This window comes from Nicotiana tabacum, chromosome 7 (genome assembly GCF_000715075.1).
Source record: "Nicotiana tabacum cultivar K326 chromosome 7, ASM71507v2, whole genome shotgun sequence".
NCBI classification, from domain to species: domain Eukaryota; kingdom Viridiplantae; phylum Streptophyta; class Magnoliopsida; order Solanales; family Solanaceae; genus Nicotiana; species Nicotiana tabacum.
In genome coordinates this window covers 150,679,934-150,698,845 of record NC_134086.1, presented here as the reverse complement: position 1 = coordinate 150,698,845, position 18,912 = coordinate 150,679,934, and the positions used below count along the sequence as shown (strand labels likewise).

Here is an 18,912-nt window from a genome sequence, read left to right as displayed (position 1 = left end):
CTCACAGAGGAATTGTTATAAGCAATATCATTGATTTTGTAGTAAAAATATTCTCACGAAGTTTTTACTACCTCTTAGCACAATTCAGGCAAGACACATATTTCGGTCTTATCGTCACTAGTCGTAAGTCAGTTAATAATATAACCTCAAGGAGTATTATTAATTGTTTAGTTTCTAGTGAGCAAAACATAATTGTATTAGCAATAAGCAATTATTCATTAGTGAATATGTAGAAATTGAGATTTCATTATAAAAATATCGTCAAGTGAATTCAATGATTCCTAATACTTTTTAAATATAAATTTTCCACAAGTTGTTTTTGTTTAAGTAATTTACAAATTCAAAATCCTACTCTTTTCATCAATTTGGTTCTCTCAAATAGTAGCTAAAATATTACAAGTTTGTAGCATAGATTTTCCAATTTATGTGGGACAATATCTTAAACTATATTAGAATTTGACTAAGCACGGACAGGAAAATCCTATACACATTGGCCTCGTCATGGCATCACCCAGAGAATGTGGAACTTGAGAAGGTGAAAGTTGTTCACTACTGTGCGTGGGGTCAAAGCCATGGAGGTTCACTGTCAAGGAAAAGAACATGGACAAAAAAGAGATAGAAGAAAGGGTAATACTGTCTTTTCATATTAATTCTAATAGATTAGTGGCTACTTTTGCTCAGCATTAAAAATCCTGGATAAAAACTAAATACCTTTTTAAAAAGTGGCTATCCCACGCAATTTTTACTTTATATGGGGCTTATGGCACCTGTTAAAAATTCTAATATAAAGGGGTTGGCCATGGTCCCTTAGCGGATATTCCATAAAATTGGAACAATGAAGTGAATTTGGACAAATCAGAAAAATTGTCTATAGATTTTACCTGAAGATTTTACCTGAAGGGGAGCTTTTGAGCAACATTAAAGTTGTTTTTGTGTGACCTATAGATCATGAGTTTGAGTCGTGGAATCGGCTACTGATACTTGCATTAGGGTAGACTGCCTATATCACATCCATTAGGGTGCGGCTCTTCCCCAAACCCTATGTGAATGAGGATAATTCGTACACCGGACTTTAAAAAAAATGTTTTAACTATAAAATATAAAAATAAAGGGTAGCCGTAGACAAGTAGTACAAACCTACATGCTCAAATATTTTTTACTTTTTCTTTTTGGCTTAAATTGGCACTTGGGAGTTAGGACAGCAAAACTAGGAATTTCCCTTTACCCCATCCCATGCTGGCTCTCGGATTGATTTTCAGCCATCATGGGTCTCGCCCCCATGCCCCTGCATTTTTGAGAATGAAATAAAATTCTAAAAAGCAGGTCGCCTTTAGCAACAGCGACTACATGAAAATATATTTTAAAAAATTCGGACTCCCCGAATTATTACGGTCCTTTGCCTACCATTGCTACTACCATACACAATCATCTGCCTTCAGTGCATCTTATATTCTTCTAGGTCGCCTCTATGATAGCCAAAGAAAAATTAAATCCGGCAAATGAAACTCTTCCTTTTGGATTTTTTTTTGTGAGAATTCGGATTAGTCGGATCGAGTGGAATCATTTGTAGGCAGAGGCGGATGCAGTGTGAGAGTTACGAGTTCAATTGAACCCATAACTTTCGACGCAAAGTAGAAATTTATTTGTAAAAGTTCATTAAAATTGCAAAAATAATAGATTTGAACCCATAACTTTAAATATATAATGGGTTCAATGTTAAAAATCTTAAAAATTGAACCCATAGTATACTATATAATGGAATAATTTGTAGGTCAAAGCTAGAGAATTAATGTTTGGATGGCCTGATCTGCTTAAATTCTAGTGTACTTGTCACGTCCTTAGTTGTTAACTAAGTACACGTGCGGCACTTGACAACTCGCTCACGATCTTGCACAATTTGCTCACGTTCTTGCTGTCAAGTCAGCCTTACTACACTCAAGATCGCTAAGAGAATAGAAGAAAGAACACAGGAGAATTGTTAAAGGAAACTTTGTATTAGAGAGAACTTGAATTGTTTGCTTGATGAATTACAAATGAATAGTCCCCTTTATATACTAGTCTCCTATGAGCTAGTGTGTAAATATTAATTATTACACAAGTCCTTGATATTTACAAGATAAGGGCTTTTTCTAGAATTCTCTACAAGCCTAGAAGATTCCAAGGACTTTCCTAGCAAATCCATAAGGATCTAGGTTCTTCCTAAGGAAATATCCATACCTCTCTAGAATCTTCTCACAAATGCTAGCCTTCTCCTTATGTAAGCTTCCACATGGCATTAATATATGCCAAATGGCGCCTATGTGGCATGATGACATGGCGGGCCATCACACTCCCCCCACCCAATATTGCGACGATCGCGGCGCAATGCTGCTGCATAAACTCTCGGATCTTATCTTTGAATTGCCACAAGTCTTCATATCGTTCCCACGTAGCCTCCTCCGGTGATTGCCCTTTCCAATGGATTAGGAACATAACGGTGGCTTTTTGTCCTTGTTTTCGTTTGGCCTGGTAATCTATGATAGCCTCAATATCCCGATCATGCGAGGCGGTGATAGTCATTGGCGCCCGACTTGATTGGCCCCTACTCGGATCATCCTTATCTTCATGATATGGTTTAAGCATGCTGGCATGGAAGACAGGGTAGATCTTAAGATACGATGTCATGTCAACCTTGTATGAGATCTTGCCTGTAAGCACGTGATTTTTGCCCTATATGAGAAATACACAGAAAAGAAAAAAGGAAAAAAAACGGGAGAGAGAAACAAATCTGAAAAATAAGAGAGAGAAAAGGGCTGAACATTTAAGAGATAGAAAATTCCGAAAAATATTTAAGCTTTCAAATATATAAAAAAAAACTAAAAAAAAATATTCTGCTTTCTTTCATTGTTTGAAATCAGAATTAATTGTTGTTTCATCAAAGCTTGAAGCTTTTGTTTTTGGGATTACTACTCCACCGGTCTGTTACTGGGTTGTTACTGTTGCTGGGCAGTTGTTGTTGCTGTATTGTTATTACTGTTGCTGATTCTCATCTTCATTTTCTTTTGCTTCCAATATCAGGTACACAACTGACACGCTGGTTATTGTAATCCGAAATATGAAGCATGAATACATATGAAGAATGAAAATTTGAAGTTTTAATTTCGTTTTTATTTCTTTGTTCCTTTTGTTGATTGTATTTAAGTTATTTCATGAATTACTAAATAATAATTGGAATAAGAAAAAATAACATAAGTTAGTCTTTAATGAATCAGTTCGGCAAAACAGGTTAATTCACTAGTTATGAAGGCTTCAAGATTATAGGTTGATCATGAACAAGTAGCTAAATTTAGCTAAGACACGAATTTAAATTAAACATCGTAAATTAGGCATTAAGGCATGACTTGAGCTTAAGCAAGATTAAGAGAACGTTTAAGTCTAATAAACTTTCTAATAAGCTTTAGTAATTATGGTTAAATCTAGTTGCAAATGTTTGTGAATAATTAATCTCAATAATTTTTTTTTAAAAAAAAATAACAATGCTGAGTTTTAATCTAGCTATATTTGTTTATTTTGAATATTAGTTGTTGAATTTTTATTTTATTTATAATTTCGAAATTAAGAGTGAAATTCCTTTTTCATCAATATTTGTATTAATCAAGCAATTAGCATGTCATGTCTTCTTAAATAATAAAAGCTAGTAATAAATTAGGATTTTCTTTCTTTATTTTAGAGACTCATTTTTATAGAAAAATGTAGTCGTTTTAAGATTTGTCCAAATAAATGAGATGAGCCTCGCTTAATGAAATGTATAGATTGCGGGGCCCTCAATAAATGTACATTTAATCGCTTAGAATTAGGGAGGAGCCGTTTTAGCAAATTTCACGGCCCTACCCAAAATAATGATACGCTAGACTCTTTAGGCGCGATTTAATTAATTTTACCTTTTTAAACTCGGATGCGCATTTCATGCGACCCAAATCTAAATCCTAAAACATTGAATAAAAATGTGTTCCGGATTGCGGGTGCATTTCATGTGACGTAATCCAAAGACATGTTTTAAACGATGTTCACAATTTTTTTAAAAAATAATAATAATAATAATAATAATAGTAAAGAGTTAAAATTTGCACATCAGTTCATAATTGTATTAAAATCAGATAAATAAGCCAAATATGACAGTTGAGCGATCGTGCTAGAACCACGGAACTCGGGAATGCCTAACACCTTCTCCCGGGTTAACAGAATTCCTTATCCGGATTTCTGGTACGCAGACTGTAATATGGAGTCATTCTTTTCCTCGATTCGGGATTAAATTGGTGACTTGGGACACCCTAAATCTCCCAAGTGGCGACTCTGAAATAAATAAATAAATCCCGTTTCGATTGTCCTTTAATTGGAAAAAACTCTTTGTACCCTCGCGGGGGCGGAAAAAGGAGGTGTGACAGCTCTGGCGACTCTGCTGGGGACGTATGACCCAGAACCACTGGTTCAGGGTTAGAAATTCGAGCTTAGATAAATTGTTATATTTGGCTTTATCTGATTTTTACATGTGTTTGAGCCTAATGTGCTAAATGATGCTTTTACCGCTTTGATATTATGTGAACTGTATATAAATTGTGTCGAAACCCATCCTCTCTCTGAGTCTTCTGAATCATGAAGAAGGGTGTACTTCGTACGACTTCTTTTCTGTATAGTGTCAAGTCCCAATTTAGAACGAGGTTTGGATAAGTCGCAAAGCCGGTGAAGCTTCTGTATTCCCGGATTGCCGCCTCCTCCTCGGCTCGAGCTGTCCGCTCGGGTAAGCCAGGTCTAGAACAAACACCCAGGTTCTGAACCTAGTATAACAAAGCCACATGCCGGATCCCTAGTAGGAGCGTTTGTTTGCATCACGTGCATTTGACTTTGGAGGCCCAACACAGGGGTTGGGTCTGTCTAGGACAGGTGTACCAAAAATGAAAATGACCATCCTGATGCATCTTACTTGCTACTACTTGTGCATTTATTTGATTCGGACTTGTGTGCTGACTGACTTGTGAATATCAGGAATAATATTTTGAAATTGAAAAAAAAACGAAATAGCGGTTAGGGAATTGATTGTTTATTTTTGAAAAGAAAACAAATGCCCAAATACTGTCAAAACTCTGCCGAAATTTTAAGAAAATGAAAAAAAATGTCTTTTTAGTTTGTTTTATTAAAAGCTAAGAAAAAAAAAGGTCGTTGTTCTGTTTTTGTTTTTCAAAAAAAAAAATATATAAATAGAAAAAATATATAGTTTGTCTTGCCATGAAAATGAAAATAAAAAAGAGTCTTATTTTTAAAATGGTTTTTTTTATTATTTATTTGCTTATGAAAATGCAAAAAAAAAAAAAAAGTCTTTCATTATTTGTCGCAAATATATATATATATATATATATATATATATATATATATATATATCCGAAAAGTTTTTTTTATTTCCAAAAGATATATATATCTTTATTTGTTGCAAAGAATATTTGTCTTGCCAAGAAAATTCAAAATAAAATTCCAAAAGATATGTCTTGCAAAAAATAATATAAATTTCTTTATTTTCCATTGTTGATAAAACAAAAAATAAAAAAAAATTCTTTTAAAAAATAAAATTCCGAAAATATTTTGATTCTTCTTTCAAAATTGAAAAGAAAATTCAAAATTCAAAAATATTTTTTAGAAGCATTTCTTTTATCAAAAGTAAAATTCCAAAAATATTTTTTTTTCTTTAGAATAAAAAAAAAACAAATGGAAATTCGAAAAAAAAACTTCCTTTTACTTTTGAAATTCTCAAAGTTCAAATCAAAAGAAAAGGAATTCTTACAAGTCTTTCTTTCAAAAAGAAAATCAATCAAAAAATACTTCCTTTCTTATTTTGAAGCAGTTCTTTCACAAATTCCGATTAAAAAAAAATGTGTTAGTTCATTTACTTATTCATGATCTGCCCGAACTACGCGGGTTTGATTCTCACCGGATGTGAGATACGTAGGCAACCCTCATCGGGTCCAACCCCACCTTTTGCTAAAAAGCCAAAAACAAATAAATAATAATAAAAGAATAATATGTCAAATTTTAATTTTGTCATAAAGAAGTCGGGTGACGTTGTTTTATCAAGACATAGCCGAATGTTCCCGAGAGGGACGCCGGAAGGCTGACTTTGCATAAACATCCACTTTTGGGTCATATTTAAGATTTGGTCCAGTTGACCCACACAGCCTTAAAAATCTTCGTCCCTGAGACGTTGAAAGGCCGTGTTTGCAGTATTGAGTTTTCTAATTTGAAAATCGATAAAAAGAGTCATAAATAAGTCAGGTGATGCTGTTTTGTCATAAATAGCCTAATATTCCCGAAAGGGACGCCGGAAGGCTGACTTTGCATAAACAGCCACCTTTTGGGTCATGTTTAGGAGTTTGGTCCAGTTGACCCGCACAGCCTTAAAAATCTTCGTCCCCGAGGCGCTGAAGGGCCGTGTTTGCAACTCCACGTTTTCATTGTAATTTGAAGAAAAAAAAAAGAGTCAACAGTTAGGTGAATACCGTTCGGATTTTTGGTCAAAATAAGCCGACCCAGCTTCGGCCGCGTCTTAAACCGTTCTTGCCGAAATAGCCTTAGAGTATCTTTCAGTTGTCGAAAGGTTATTTTCGTAAAAGAACGGACAAGTTTGTAAAAGTGTCATAAAATAATCCTCTTCGGCCTCGAATTCATGTGGAATTTGGAAGGGGCCACACGTTTGCAAAAATAACCGTTCGGTTGCATTTGTCAAACAGAGAAAGGGGGTCAGTCTTTTGTTTTTGAGTTTGTAAATCTTTTGATTAAAATATGCGATTTGTTTGATTTTCAAGTTTGCAGGTCATCTTCAAACCTTTGAAACCTAGTTTGTTTTAAAATTGAAAAATGTGTATTATTGTTTAGCTTTTATTGGTCCGAACTACGCAAGGTCTGATTCATGCGGGGTCATGATACGTAGGCAATCCCCATAAGATTCGACCGCTTTTAATAAAGAAAGAAAGAAAGAAAAAAGAGAAAAAGAAAATACAAAATAAAATAAAATACAGGGTTTCCCAAAGTGCTTTAAAAGGGGACAAATGAGCAAGCCGGGATGACGCATGTTGTTTGAAGCAAAGCATGTAGAAACGGTTAACTGCCTAGGAACATTACATCCTCTATGTGTTGTGATCAAATCTGTTAAAATCTAACGCTAACAAAGCTTGTTGTTGTCTGAAACCAGACAAGTTAGTTGTTAAAGAACTCTGGCAACACACTCCTATCAAACCAGATCCAAAGGACCGGTAGCAACAAGCATGACTACTTCAGAGAATAGTAATGAGGAAGAAAGGCCGATGAGCCAGTTGTTAAAAGAAGCGATGGAAAAGATTGAAAGGATGGGACTAAAGATGAATGCAATTCAGCTAGCCCTAGCCAAAACACAAAAGAGCCCTGAGACACTGGGGGACATGCCGGAATACCCTCACTCCGGCCCTTCAACAAGCCATCCGAATCCCCGTTATCATCAAGAAAGAAGCCCTCATGATTCCCAAGCTCCACCGCCCCATCAACCTCTCCCAATACCAAATGTTCCGACTTATATGGGACCCACATCAGCCACCCTGCAAAGATCAAACAGCGAGCCATTACTTCAGGCTCCCGATACGCAATACTATCCCCCTGAGCCTACATTTCATGCCCCCGAACCACATGCCTACAATCCACATTTGGAGGCATCGACCGAAATTGAAAAGCCGGTTAAAGCCCCAGAACAAGATGAGGTATTGAGGAAATTCAAAAGCCTGGAGCAGTCCTTCAGGAACCTGCATGGATTGGGCAACCAGGTCAGCATGGCCTACAAAGATCTATGCCCTTTTCCGGATGTCCAACTCCCGGCTGGGTTCAAGATGCCTAAGTTTGATTTATATGAAGGGCACGGTGATCCCATGGCACATTTGCGGGGATTCTGTAGTAAAATGAGAGGGGCAGGCGGTAAAGATGAACTGTTGATAGCCTATTTTGGCCAAAGTCTGAGCGGATCGGCACTAGAATGGTATACCAGGCAAGATTCCAGCAAATGGTATACCTGGGATGATCTGGCACAGGCTTTCGCGGGTCATTTTCAATACAATCTCGAGATAGTCCCTGACCATCTCACGTTGTTGAGGACCGGGAAGAAGCCCGGGGAAAGTTTCCGCGAGTTCGGGTTCCGCTGGAGAGAGCAAGCAGCCAGAGTCGATCCTCCCATGAGAGAGGGAGAGATGGTGGACTACTTCTTACAAACCTTGGAGGCAACTTACTTTGGTCATCTAGTGACGACAGTTGGTAAATCTTTCAATGAAGTAGTTAAAATGGGCGGTATGATCGAAGAGGGACTCAAGTCCAACAAAATCCTGAGTTATTCGGCAATCAAAGCAACCACTCAGGCCATCCAGAGCGGCACTGAGGGTGTACTGGGGAAGGAGAAGAAAGAAGATGTCACGACTGTTGAGTCGGGAGTATGGTTCGGATCTAGAGGCCCGTCACCCTACTATAGCCAACCACGACCCTACCACCAAGATTACCCTCGCACTCCATATAGCCCTCCACAATATTATTACCCACTGCCAGATCCCCATTTTTCCGTTCATCATGCACAAACCTATACCCACTCTCCAGCACACGCACAATGGCGTGCACCGGCTCCCCAAAATACATACCCACCTCCACCAAACATATATCCACTTCCGAGGGCCTATAGAAATCCTCCAGGGTCAGGTTTCCGGGGGAATCAAGCTTTTAAGAATGAGAGGAAGCAGAAATATACTCCGCTGGGAGAATCCTATACTACCGTGTTCCACAAATTGAGGCAGTTAGGCCTATTGAATCCTATTGAGCCCAAATTACCAAATCCCCTTCCTGAAAATCTTGACCCTTTAGCAAGTTGTGAATATTGTTCGGGGGCTCCCGGACACGATACTGAGAGATGTTGGAAGTTGAAGAATGTCGTGCAAGAGCTCATCAACACAAATAGGATCGAGGTTCAGGTTCCAGAGCCGCCAAACATTAATGACGATCCGTGCCGGTGAAAATAGTTCCAAAAAAAAAATCAACAATTGGACGGCTACTCCTCTTCCTATCCGAAGGGAGTCTTGGTAGTGGGCTCTGATTTTTCTTTCTTGTTTTGGATTATTGCAGAGTTGTAATCCAGTTTTTTTTTAGTGTGAAACTCTGTTATCCCGTATTTTTATAAAGTGAAAGCTTCTCTTCTTATTTTGTTTTGAGTCTATTTTTCTTCCTTTTCTCTTTCTAAACAATGCTCTTTATACTGATTCCAATGACATGGCATGCATAATGGATCTTCAACTTAGTCTAAAAATCAATCTGATTTCGAACTGATTATACAAAAGGTCAATCACGATGACGAATTGGGATACGATGATAACAAAGCCTTCAAAGAGACAAACAGAGAGTTTAAGCTAGTTAGAAGAGAAATCCAAGCCCAACTTAAATGACGCATAAGACATCAATTTAGGGGATGCAGACGATATCAGGAAATTTAAAGAGGGACAACAAGTGTTGAAACGGATCCTCCCACATCAGGCCAAAACAAAATGGCAAATTTGTCCCGAATTGGCAGTGGCCGTCTATTGTGACCAAGATGTTATCCAGTTGCACTTCATGTCAGACAGATGTCGAGGGAAGATGCATCGACATGGCTATTAATTGTTGTTTGTTTGTTTATACTTGGCATTTATCGGAGAATGAAATGACGGAGGCAATCTTTTCTTCTATCCAAACATTTTAACCTTTGCTTCCCCTTTTGAGCCTTATTTATTCTTTCATACCTCTCTTTTGGAATCAATAATGAAAATAAGAAAAAAAAAGAGAAGAAAATATAATGATAATAAAAACAAAAGAAAAGTCAAAAAAAAAGGAAAAAAAAAGAAAAAAAGAAAAGAAAAAGGGAGTTGTGAACTACGTTTGACCTGATTCCTTAAAGAAGGATACGTAGGCGCCTCACGGCTCGGTCATAGTGTAACCAAAAAATAAGAATCCCCAAGCAAGAAACTGGGGCAGAAGTTATGTTTGTAATGTTGGGAAAGAAGTTCGATTCCAAGAGTTGTAATGGTTTTTACCCATCAGAATTATTTTGAACCCTTTTGATGCCCTCCTTTTCTTTTAGCCATAAACAAAAAAAAAACCCATGTTGATGTCCAAAAAAGACCTCCCGATCAGAATCCGAGGAAAGCCAAGTTTAAGCAAATAAAAGCAGAGAAAGTCGGCAACGAATTGATAAACTAAAGAATCCCCAACAAAGAGTCATATCGGCACCATAAGGCGACGAGAATTGAGAGAAATGAGAGAGTCTCATCAGTGAAAACCCCTCGAAGGGCACTATGAGGCGACAAGGATATAAAGGGGGCTAGCAAGATAAGATTGACAAAAAAATGGGCCGCATCCGCCGAAAGTTGGGCTTCTGCACATCCCCAGCAAAGAGTCATGTCGGTAACACTCCAATCTCCTGCTTAGAAAATAAAATGAGAAGAGTCTTATCGGTGAAAACCTTCACAGGCACCATAAGGCGACGAGAATTGAGAGAAATGAGAGAGCCTCATCAGTGAAAACCCCTCGAAGGGCACTATGAGGCGACAAGGATATAAAGGGGGCTAGCAAGATAAGATCCGCATCCGGCGAAAGTTGGGCTTCTGCACATCCCCAGCAAAGTAAGGCCGTCAGAAAAATTGATCGATATGAATAGACTGAGTTGGTTAATCCAGAAATGCATGACATGATCATTGGGATTGATTGTACCATTCGGATAAGTTCTTTATTTTTTCTTTCTCCAACATTTGTTCAGAAAGACTTTTTCTTTCATCTTTTTAAAGTCATCACTTTTTATTTTGGGTTTATAGTGTTTTTCTCCAGTAGTTTGTTTTTTAGAAGGATTTTGTTTTTCAGAGCTTACTACTAATTGCCAAAATGCTGCGAAGCAAAAGGCGAACAGGACATGCCAAAGATAATACAATGAAACGAAAAAGACATTTGTTGCAAGACCGAATGATGAGTTGGCCTAAATGTCAAGGGGGTATAGTGAAAAAGGGGTCGAGATGCAAGAGCATCCTTGGCCGATCATCGACCAAATTCCAAAAAAGGTCGGACAATGTGGAGCAAGGAAAGAAGAGGAAAAACCACCCCCAACGGGAATGTGTTCACCAGCAGGGACATGATCCCCAACAGTAATATCATCCCCAATAAATAGTATCATCCCCAGCAAGTTCTGATAGTGTAATGGAACGCCGAAAAAAAAAAGAAAAAAAAAGGGAAAGCAACCATGTTTTTTTCTTTTAAAACTAACAAAATCTTTCTTTGATTTGAAGCAGGGAAAAGAAATGTCACAGATGGCGGAAGAACATGCCATAAAGAAGATCATCAAACCGGGGCAGAAAATTTTCTCATCGCGAAAAGTTTCTCAAAAAGACAGGCGCCCACCTGAATAACGAGAGGAATACTTTTTGTCTATGCATTTATATTTCAGGCACCCACCTGTATAACAAGGGAATACATTCCATGCCTTTACCAATAGAAGATACACTTCCTAGGTCTAGTTTTGCCAATAGGAGACGCACTTCCTAAGTTTTACCCATAGGAGACGCATTTCCTCCTAAGTTTAATTTTACCCATAGGAGACGCATTTCCTCCTAAGTTTAATTTTACCTATAGGAGACGCATTTCCTCTTAAGTTTAGTTTTACCAGTCCTAAGTTGTTGTTGAAATCAGGAGCCCGCATGAAGAGAGGAATGACGTTTATTTTAAAAGTTGAAGTTGGGAGCCCGCCCGAATAATAGTGGCATACATTTCAGTCTTTACATTTCCAGTATTGAAGTTGGGAGCCCGCCCATATAATAGAGGAATACATTCAGTCTTTTCATTTCAGGTGTTGAAATTGGGAGCCCGCCCATAATAACAGAGGAATACATTCCAGTCTTTATTTTCAAGTGTTGAAGTTGGGAGCCCGCCCATAATAACAGAGGCATATATTTCAGTCTTTATATTTCCAGAGTTGAAGTTGGGAGCCCGCCCAGATAACAGAGGCATACATTCAGTCTTTATTTTCAAGTGTTGAAGTTGGGAGCCCGCCCATAATAACAGAGGCATACATTCAGTCTTTACTTTTCAAGAGTTGAAGTTGGGAGCCCGCCCATAATAACAGAGGCATACATTCAGTCTTTACTTTTCAAGAGTTGAAGTTGGGAGCCCGCCCATAATAACAGAGGAATACATTCAGTCTTTACTTTCAAGCGTTGAAGTTGGGAGCCCGCCCAGATAACAGAGGCATAAATTCAGTCTTTCATTTCAAGTGTTGAAATTGGGAGCCCGCCCATAATAACAGAGGAATACATTCAGTCTTTATTTTCGAGCATTGAAGTTGGGAGCCCGCCCATAATAACAGAGGAATACATTCAGTCTTTACTTTCAAGCATTGAAGTTGGGAGCCCGCCCAGATAACAGAGGCATAAATTCAGTCTTTATCTTCAAGTGTTGAAGTTGGGAGCCCGCCCATAATAACAGAGGCATACATTCAGTCTTTATATTTCAAGCGTTGAAGTTGGGAGCCCGCCCAGATAACAGAGGCATACATTCAGCATTAATTTTCAAGTATTAAAGTTGGGTGCCCGCCCATACAACAGAGGCATAGGTTTCAAGATCAAGTCAGAGGACAATAAAACAGAGGGTTACAGCAGGAATCCCCTACAGGAAACAATAAAAATCCCCAGCACCGGGAAGCAGAAGGTTGCAACAAAAGATCCCAGCACAAATTCAGGCGCATGAGTCAAAAGGAAGAAAAGAGGCGTTTTGAAAGAAGCAGCTGGTGAACATTAAATCATGCCCAGCATAACAAGTCTGATGAAGAAAGCCGTACCCACCAGAGGAACCGCCAAAAAGCTTAATGAAGAAAGCCATGTAGACCGAGCAAAATGATGAAAACTGGTATTCAGAAAAGCAAATGGCCAGTATCATTCCAAAATTCAAGGAAGAAAAGCACCGGATGAAACACAAGCCGACAAGAAAGCAAGGCAACAAGAACAAATTTCAATCTAGCCTGGCTTCTTGTTTTATTTTAAAGCACGGTGTAATAAGGAGATCGGTAAGCAGTGATAACAGCATGCAACAACAGTAACATTGCAGTCCCACGGTAGTCCCAGCTACCAAAACTTCCCGAACTACATTAACCTGATTCCCCTTTAGCCAGGGATATGTAGGAAACCTTTGAAGCAAAGGTTCGGTTAAATCTTTTTCAAAAAATGCTTCACACGGAGTACTCGGACGGGCAAAAATCGCTCGCTTTATCTTTGCACGAAAACCCTTCGTGTCTCCGGGCAAAGAGGGGCAGCTGTAAGCACGTGATTTTTGCCCTATATGAGAAATACACAGAAAAGAAAAAAGGAAAAAAAAGGGGAGAGAGAAACAAATCTGAAAAATAAGAGAGAGAAAAGGGCTGAACATTTAAGAGATAGAAAATTCCGAAAAATATTTAAGCTTTCAAATATAAAAAAAAAAACTAAAAAAAATATTCTGCTTTCTTTCATTGTTTGAAATCAGAATTAATTGTTGTTTCATCAAAGCTTGAAGCTTTTGTTTTTGGGATTACTACTCCACCGGTCTGTTACTGGGTTGTTACTGTTGCTGGGCAGTTGTTGTTGCTGTATTGTTATTACTGTTGCTGATTCTCATCTTCATTTTCTTTTGCTTCCAATATCAGGTACACAACTGACACGCTGGTTATTGTAATCCGAAATATAAAGCATGAATACATATGAAGAATGAAAATTTGAAGTTTTAATTTCATTTTTATTTCTTTGTTCCTTTTGTTGATTGTATTTAAGCTATTTCATGAATTACTAAATAATAATTGGAATAAGAAAAAATAACATAAGTTAGTCTTTAATGAATCAGTTCGGCAAAACAGGTTAATTCACTAGTTATGAAGGCTTCAAGATTATAGGTTGATCATGAACAAGTAGCTAAATTTAGCTAAGACACGAATTTAAATTAAACATCGTAAATTAGGCATTAAGGCATGACTTGAGCTTAAGCAAGATTAAGAGAACGTTTAAGTCTAATAAACTTTCTAATAAGCTTTAGTAATTATGGTTAAATCTAGTTGCAAATGTTTGTGAATAATTAATCTCAATAATTTTTTTTTTTAAAAAAAATAACAATGCTGAGTTTTAGTCTAGCTATATTTGTTTATTTTGAATATTAGTTGTTGAATTTTTATTTTATTTATAATTTCGAAATTAAGAGTGAAATTCCCTTTTCATCAATATTTGTATTAATCAAGCAATTAGCATGTCATGTCTTCTTAAATAATAAAAGCTAGTAATAAATTAGGATTTTCTTTCTTTATTTTAGAGACTCATTTTTATAGAAAAATGTAGTCGTTTTAAGATTTGTCCAAATAAATGAGATGAGCCTCGCTTAATGAAATGTATAGATTGCGGGGCCCTCAATAAATGTACATTTAATCGCTTAGAATTAGGGAGGAGCCGTTTTAGCAAATTTCACGGCCCTACCCAAAATAATGATACGCTAGACTCTTTAGGCGCGATTTAATTAATTTTACCTTTTTAAACTCGGATGCGCATTTCATGCGACCCAAATCTAAATCCTAAAACATTGAATAAAAATGTGTTCCGGATTGCGGGTGCATTTCATGTGACGTAATCCAAAGACATGTTTTAAACGATGTTCACAATTTTTTTTTAAAATAATAATAATAATAATAATAAAGTGGTAAAGAGTTAAAATTGGCACATCGGTTCATAATTGTATTAAAATCAGATAAATAAGCCAAATATGACAGTTGAGCGATCGTGCTAGAACCACGGAACTCGGGAATGCCTAACACCTTCTCCCGGGTTAACAGAATTCCTTATCCGGATTTCTGGTACGCAGACTGTAATATGGAGTCATTCTTTTCCTCGATTCGGGATTAAATTGGTGACTTGGGACACCCTAAATCTCCCAAGTGGCGACTCTGAAATAAATAAATAAATCCCGTTTCGATTGTCCTTTAATTGGAAAAAACTCCTTGTACCCTCGCGGGGGCGGAAAAAGGAGGTGTGACATTGCCTACCTTGGCGACGATCTTAAATGGCCCCTTATACTTGCGAATCAGATTTCGATGCTTGCCCCGTAGTACCTTGAACTTTCTTGGGTTAAACTTCACCATGACCATGTCCCAACTCTATAGTATGTGGAACGCCGCTTATGGTCCGCAAACTTCTTCATCTTCTTAGCTGCCTTATCCAAGTAGGACTTAGCAGTGTCGAGCTGCTCCTCCCATCCTTTGGCCATATGATAAGCCCCCAAACTCTTTCCCTCGAACGCGGCTGGTAAGGAATGCGGAGTTTGTGGTTGTTGTCCTGTGGCTAGCTCAAATAGTGTCTATCCCGTGGACTCATTCCGCTGCAAGTTATAAGAGAATTGGGCAATATCTATGAGCCTTGACCAATCTTTCTGATGCGCGCTTACATAATGCCTCAAGTAGCATTCTAGTAAGGCATTGACTCGTTCCGTTTGTCCATCTGTCTGTGGGTGGAAACTAGTAGAAAAGTGCAGCTCCGTACCAAATATATCAAACAACTCTCTCCAAAAGTTTCCAGTAAAGCGGGGGTCTCGATCACTGATTATATGCCTTGGTAAGCCCCAATACTTCACCACGTTCTTAAAAAATAGCTTGGCGGCTTCCTTGGCTGTGCAACCTGGTAAGGTAGGCATGAAGATGGCATATTTGGAAAATCTATCCACGACCACCATAATAGTATTATAACTGTCGGACCTTGGTAGGCAAGTGATAAAGTCCATAGGCACGCTCTCCCATGGACGCTCTGCAACTGGTAGTGGCTCCAAAAGTCCTCCGGGCTGTTATTGCTCAACCTTGTCCTGCTGACATACAAGACAAGTCTGCACATAACATTCTATATCACCTCGCATGCGTGGCCAATAGTAGACTGACTCAACCAAGGCCCTGGTGCGACGTTGGCCTGGATGACCAGCCCACATTGTATCATGACTCTCCCTTATGATCCACCGTCTAATGTCTCCAAACTTAGGCACGTAGACCCGCTGACCCGTGGTAAGCAATATGCCGTCTTCTACCCAAAAATGTCTTGTTTTGCCCTGGTTGGCTAACTCGATAAGTTGTTTGGCTGCTGGATCATGTTGCATGCCTTCTTTTATAGCCTCCCAAATATCCCATCTCGCTGAAATGATTGCAGCAAGCTCGGCTTTCCGGCTCAAGGCATCGGCTACAACGTTACCTTTGCCCGGTTTATACTCCAGGGCATAAACAAACTCGGCCAAGAAATCCTGCCACCTAGCCTGCTTTGGTGTGAGCTTCTTGTGTCTGAAAGTAGATAGTAGCTATATTATCAGTCTTGACCACGAACCTCGACCCGAGCAGATAATGTCTCCATGTACAAAGGCAATGCACAATGGCAGTCATTTCCTTCTCTTGCACCGTGTAACGCCGCTCCGTCTCATTTAACTTGCGGTTCTCAAATGCTATGGGATGCTTATCCTGCATCAGGAAACCCCCAATGGCGAAGTCTGAGGCATCTGTGTGCACCTCAAATGTCTTGGAAAAGTCAGGTAATGCCAAGACTGGCTCCTCTATTACAGCTGCCTTAAGGCATTCAAATGCCTTTTGACAATGCTCCGTCCAAACCCATGGCTTGTTCTTCTTTAGCAACTCAGTCAATGGTGCGGCCTTTGTTGAGTATCCACTGATGAACCATTGTTAGTAGTTAACAAGGCCAAGGAAGGATCTCAACTCAGTTACCTTTATGAGTGCCTCCCACTCCTGGATAGCACGTACCTTAGCATCATCCATGCGTAGCTCGTCATTGCTAATGACATGGCCCAATAAGTGCACCTTTGATTGTGCAAACTCGCACTTCTCTCTCTTGATGTATAGCTCGTTCTCCCGCAAGACTTGAAAAACCTTCCTTAAGTGCTCCATGTGTTCCTCCAAGGTGTTGTTGTAGATGACTATGTCATCTAGGTAGACTACCACGAACTGATCAAGGTAGGGATGAAAAATCTTGTTCATAAGGGTGCAAAATGTGGCCGGTGCATTAGTTAAGCCGAAGGGAATCACCAACCACTCAAAGTCTCCATATCTCGTCACACATGCTATCTTTGGCTCATCCCCTTCCGCAATGCGAACCTAGTAGTAGCCCTTTCGAAGATCCACCTTGGTAAAGTACTTGGCTTGCCCAAGTCTATCGAACAAGTCAGTAATGAGCGGTATCGGGTTCTTATTCTTCACGGTGACCTTATTAAGTTCTCGGTAGTCTATGCATAAACGCAACGATCCATCCTTCTTCTTCTGGAACAATACTGGTGCGCCAAAAGGTGCCTTTGATGGGCGAATGTGACCAGCATCTAGCAGTTCCTTCAATTGTTTCCCGAGCTCCTCTAGCAAATTCAGGTAAATATTCCATTGATTGAAGCTTTAAAGGAGATGCCTGGATACGCAAAAATGATGAAAGATTTAATGTCCCAGAAATTTGACTTCCAAGACTTGGCTACGGTGTCACTTACTCAGACGTGCAGTGCAGTGGTAACTAGACCTGTTGCTGAAAAGCTCTATGATCCAGGGAGTTTTACTATTCCATGTACTATTGGAAACTTTGCTTTTGCGAAAGCACTCTGTGATTTAGGGGCCAACATTAATCTTATGCCCCTTGTCATTTACAAGAGGTTGGGCATTGGGAGAGCTAGACCCACCTCTATGTTGTTGCAGCTGGCTGACAGGACTGTGAAGCGTCCATTTGGGATCCTTGATGATGTACTTATTCAGGTGGGGAAGTTTGTGTTCCCTGCTGATTTTGTGATACTCGATTGCAAAGTGGATGAAGAAATTCCTATCATCTTAGGAAGACCATTCTTGGCCACAGGGAGAGCTCTTATTGATTGTGAGACCGAGGAGCTTAAGATGAGGCTCAATGACGAAGAGATTATATTCAATGTGCAGAAATCTATGAGGCGACCAAGTGAGTTTGCCAATTGCTCTCTTATTGACGCCGTAAATGTAATCGTACAGTCTGATGATGAAGTGTTGACGGTTGAGGATCCCCTCGCTGCATGTTTGACAAATTTGGAGGAAGTGAATGGTGAAGACTTGGCGGAATGAGTGTTGGCACTGGAAGGTAGAGGGTTCTGGGAAAGAGAACTAGAGTTTGAGCCCCTACACTTAGAAAAGAGAGAGACTCCTCCAGCTAAGCCATCCATTGAAGAACCACCAAAGCTGGAACTAAAGCCATTGCCAGCCCACCTCATGTATGAATTTCTGGGACCTGAATCCATTCTACCCGTTATTATCTCATCGGGTTTGTTAGATGTGCAGGTCCAACAGCTTCTACATGTATTGAAGGAATGCAAAACTGCTATTGGGTGGACTATGGCAGACATCAAGGGGATCAGCCTCGCTTACTGCTTGCATAAAATTCTACTGGAAGAAGGGCACAAACCTTCCAGGGAACATCAGAGGAGGCTGAACCCAAACATGAAGGAAGTGGTGAAGAAGGAGGTGATAAAGTGGTTAGATCCGGGAATTATTTTCCCAATCTCTGACAGCAGTTGGGTGAGGCCAGTTCAATGTGTGCCTAAGAAGGGTGACATGACGGTAGTAAAGAATGATAACAATGAACTAATTTCAACGAGAACCGTCACAAGCTGGAGAATTTGCATGGATTATCAAAAGTTGAATCTAGCCACCCGGAAAGACCACTTCCCACTTCCCTTCATTGATCAAATGCTGGATAGATTAGCAGGGAGGTCACACTTTTGTTTTCTGGATGGGTACTCAGGGTACAACCATATTTCCATTGCACCTGAGGACCGAGAGAAGACCTCCTTCACATGCCCTTATGGAATTTACGCCTTCAG

The 18,912-nt window shown here is 39.2% G+C and overlaps 1 protein-coding gene across 1 annotated transcript; it reads left to right on the top strand.

The window, feature by feature from the left end:
- The first annotated feature begins 17,503 nt into the window (after positions 1–17,503).
- On the top strand, positions 17,504–18,157 carry LOC142162356 (uncharacterized). The gene is made up of 2 exons (XM_075218702.1): positions 17,504–17,992; positions 18,068–18,157. The coding sequence occupies exons 1-2, from the start codon at positions 17,504–17,506 to the stop codon at positions 18,155–18,157; spliced, it is 579 nt and encodes a 192-aa protein (XP_075074803.1).
- The last annotated feature ends 755 nt before the right edge of the window (positions 18,158–18,912 follow it).

What these genes read in the sequence shown, in the direction of transcription:
- LOC142162356 (XM_075218702.1), top strand. Translation starts at nt 17,504, where the DNA reads ATGATGAAAGATTTAATGTCCCAGAAATTTGACTTCCAAGACTTGGCT. An exon ending in ACGAAGAGATTATATTCAAT is followed by an intron (nt 17,993 to 18,067) that starts GTGCAGAAATCT and finishes GTAATCGTACAG; the next exon opens with TCTGATGATGAAGTGTTGAC.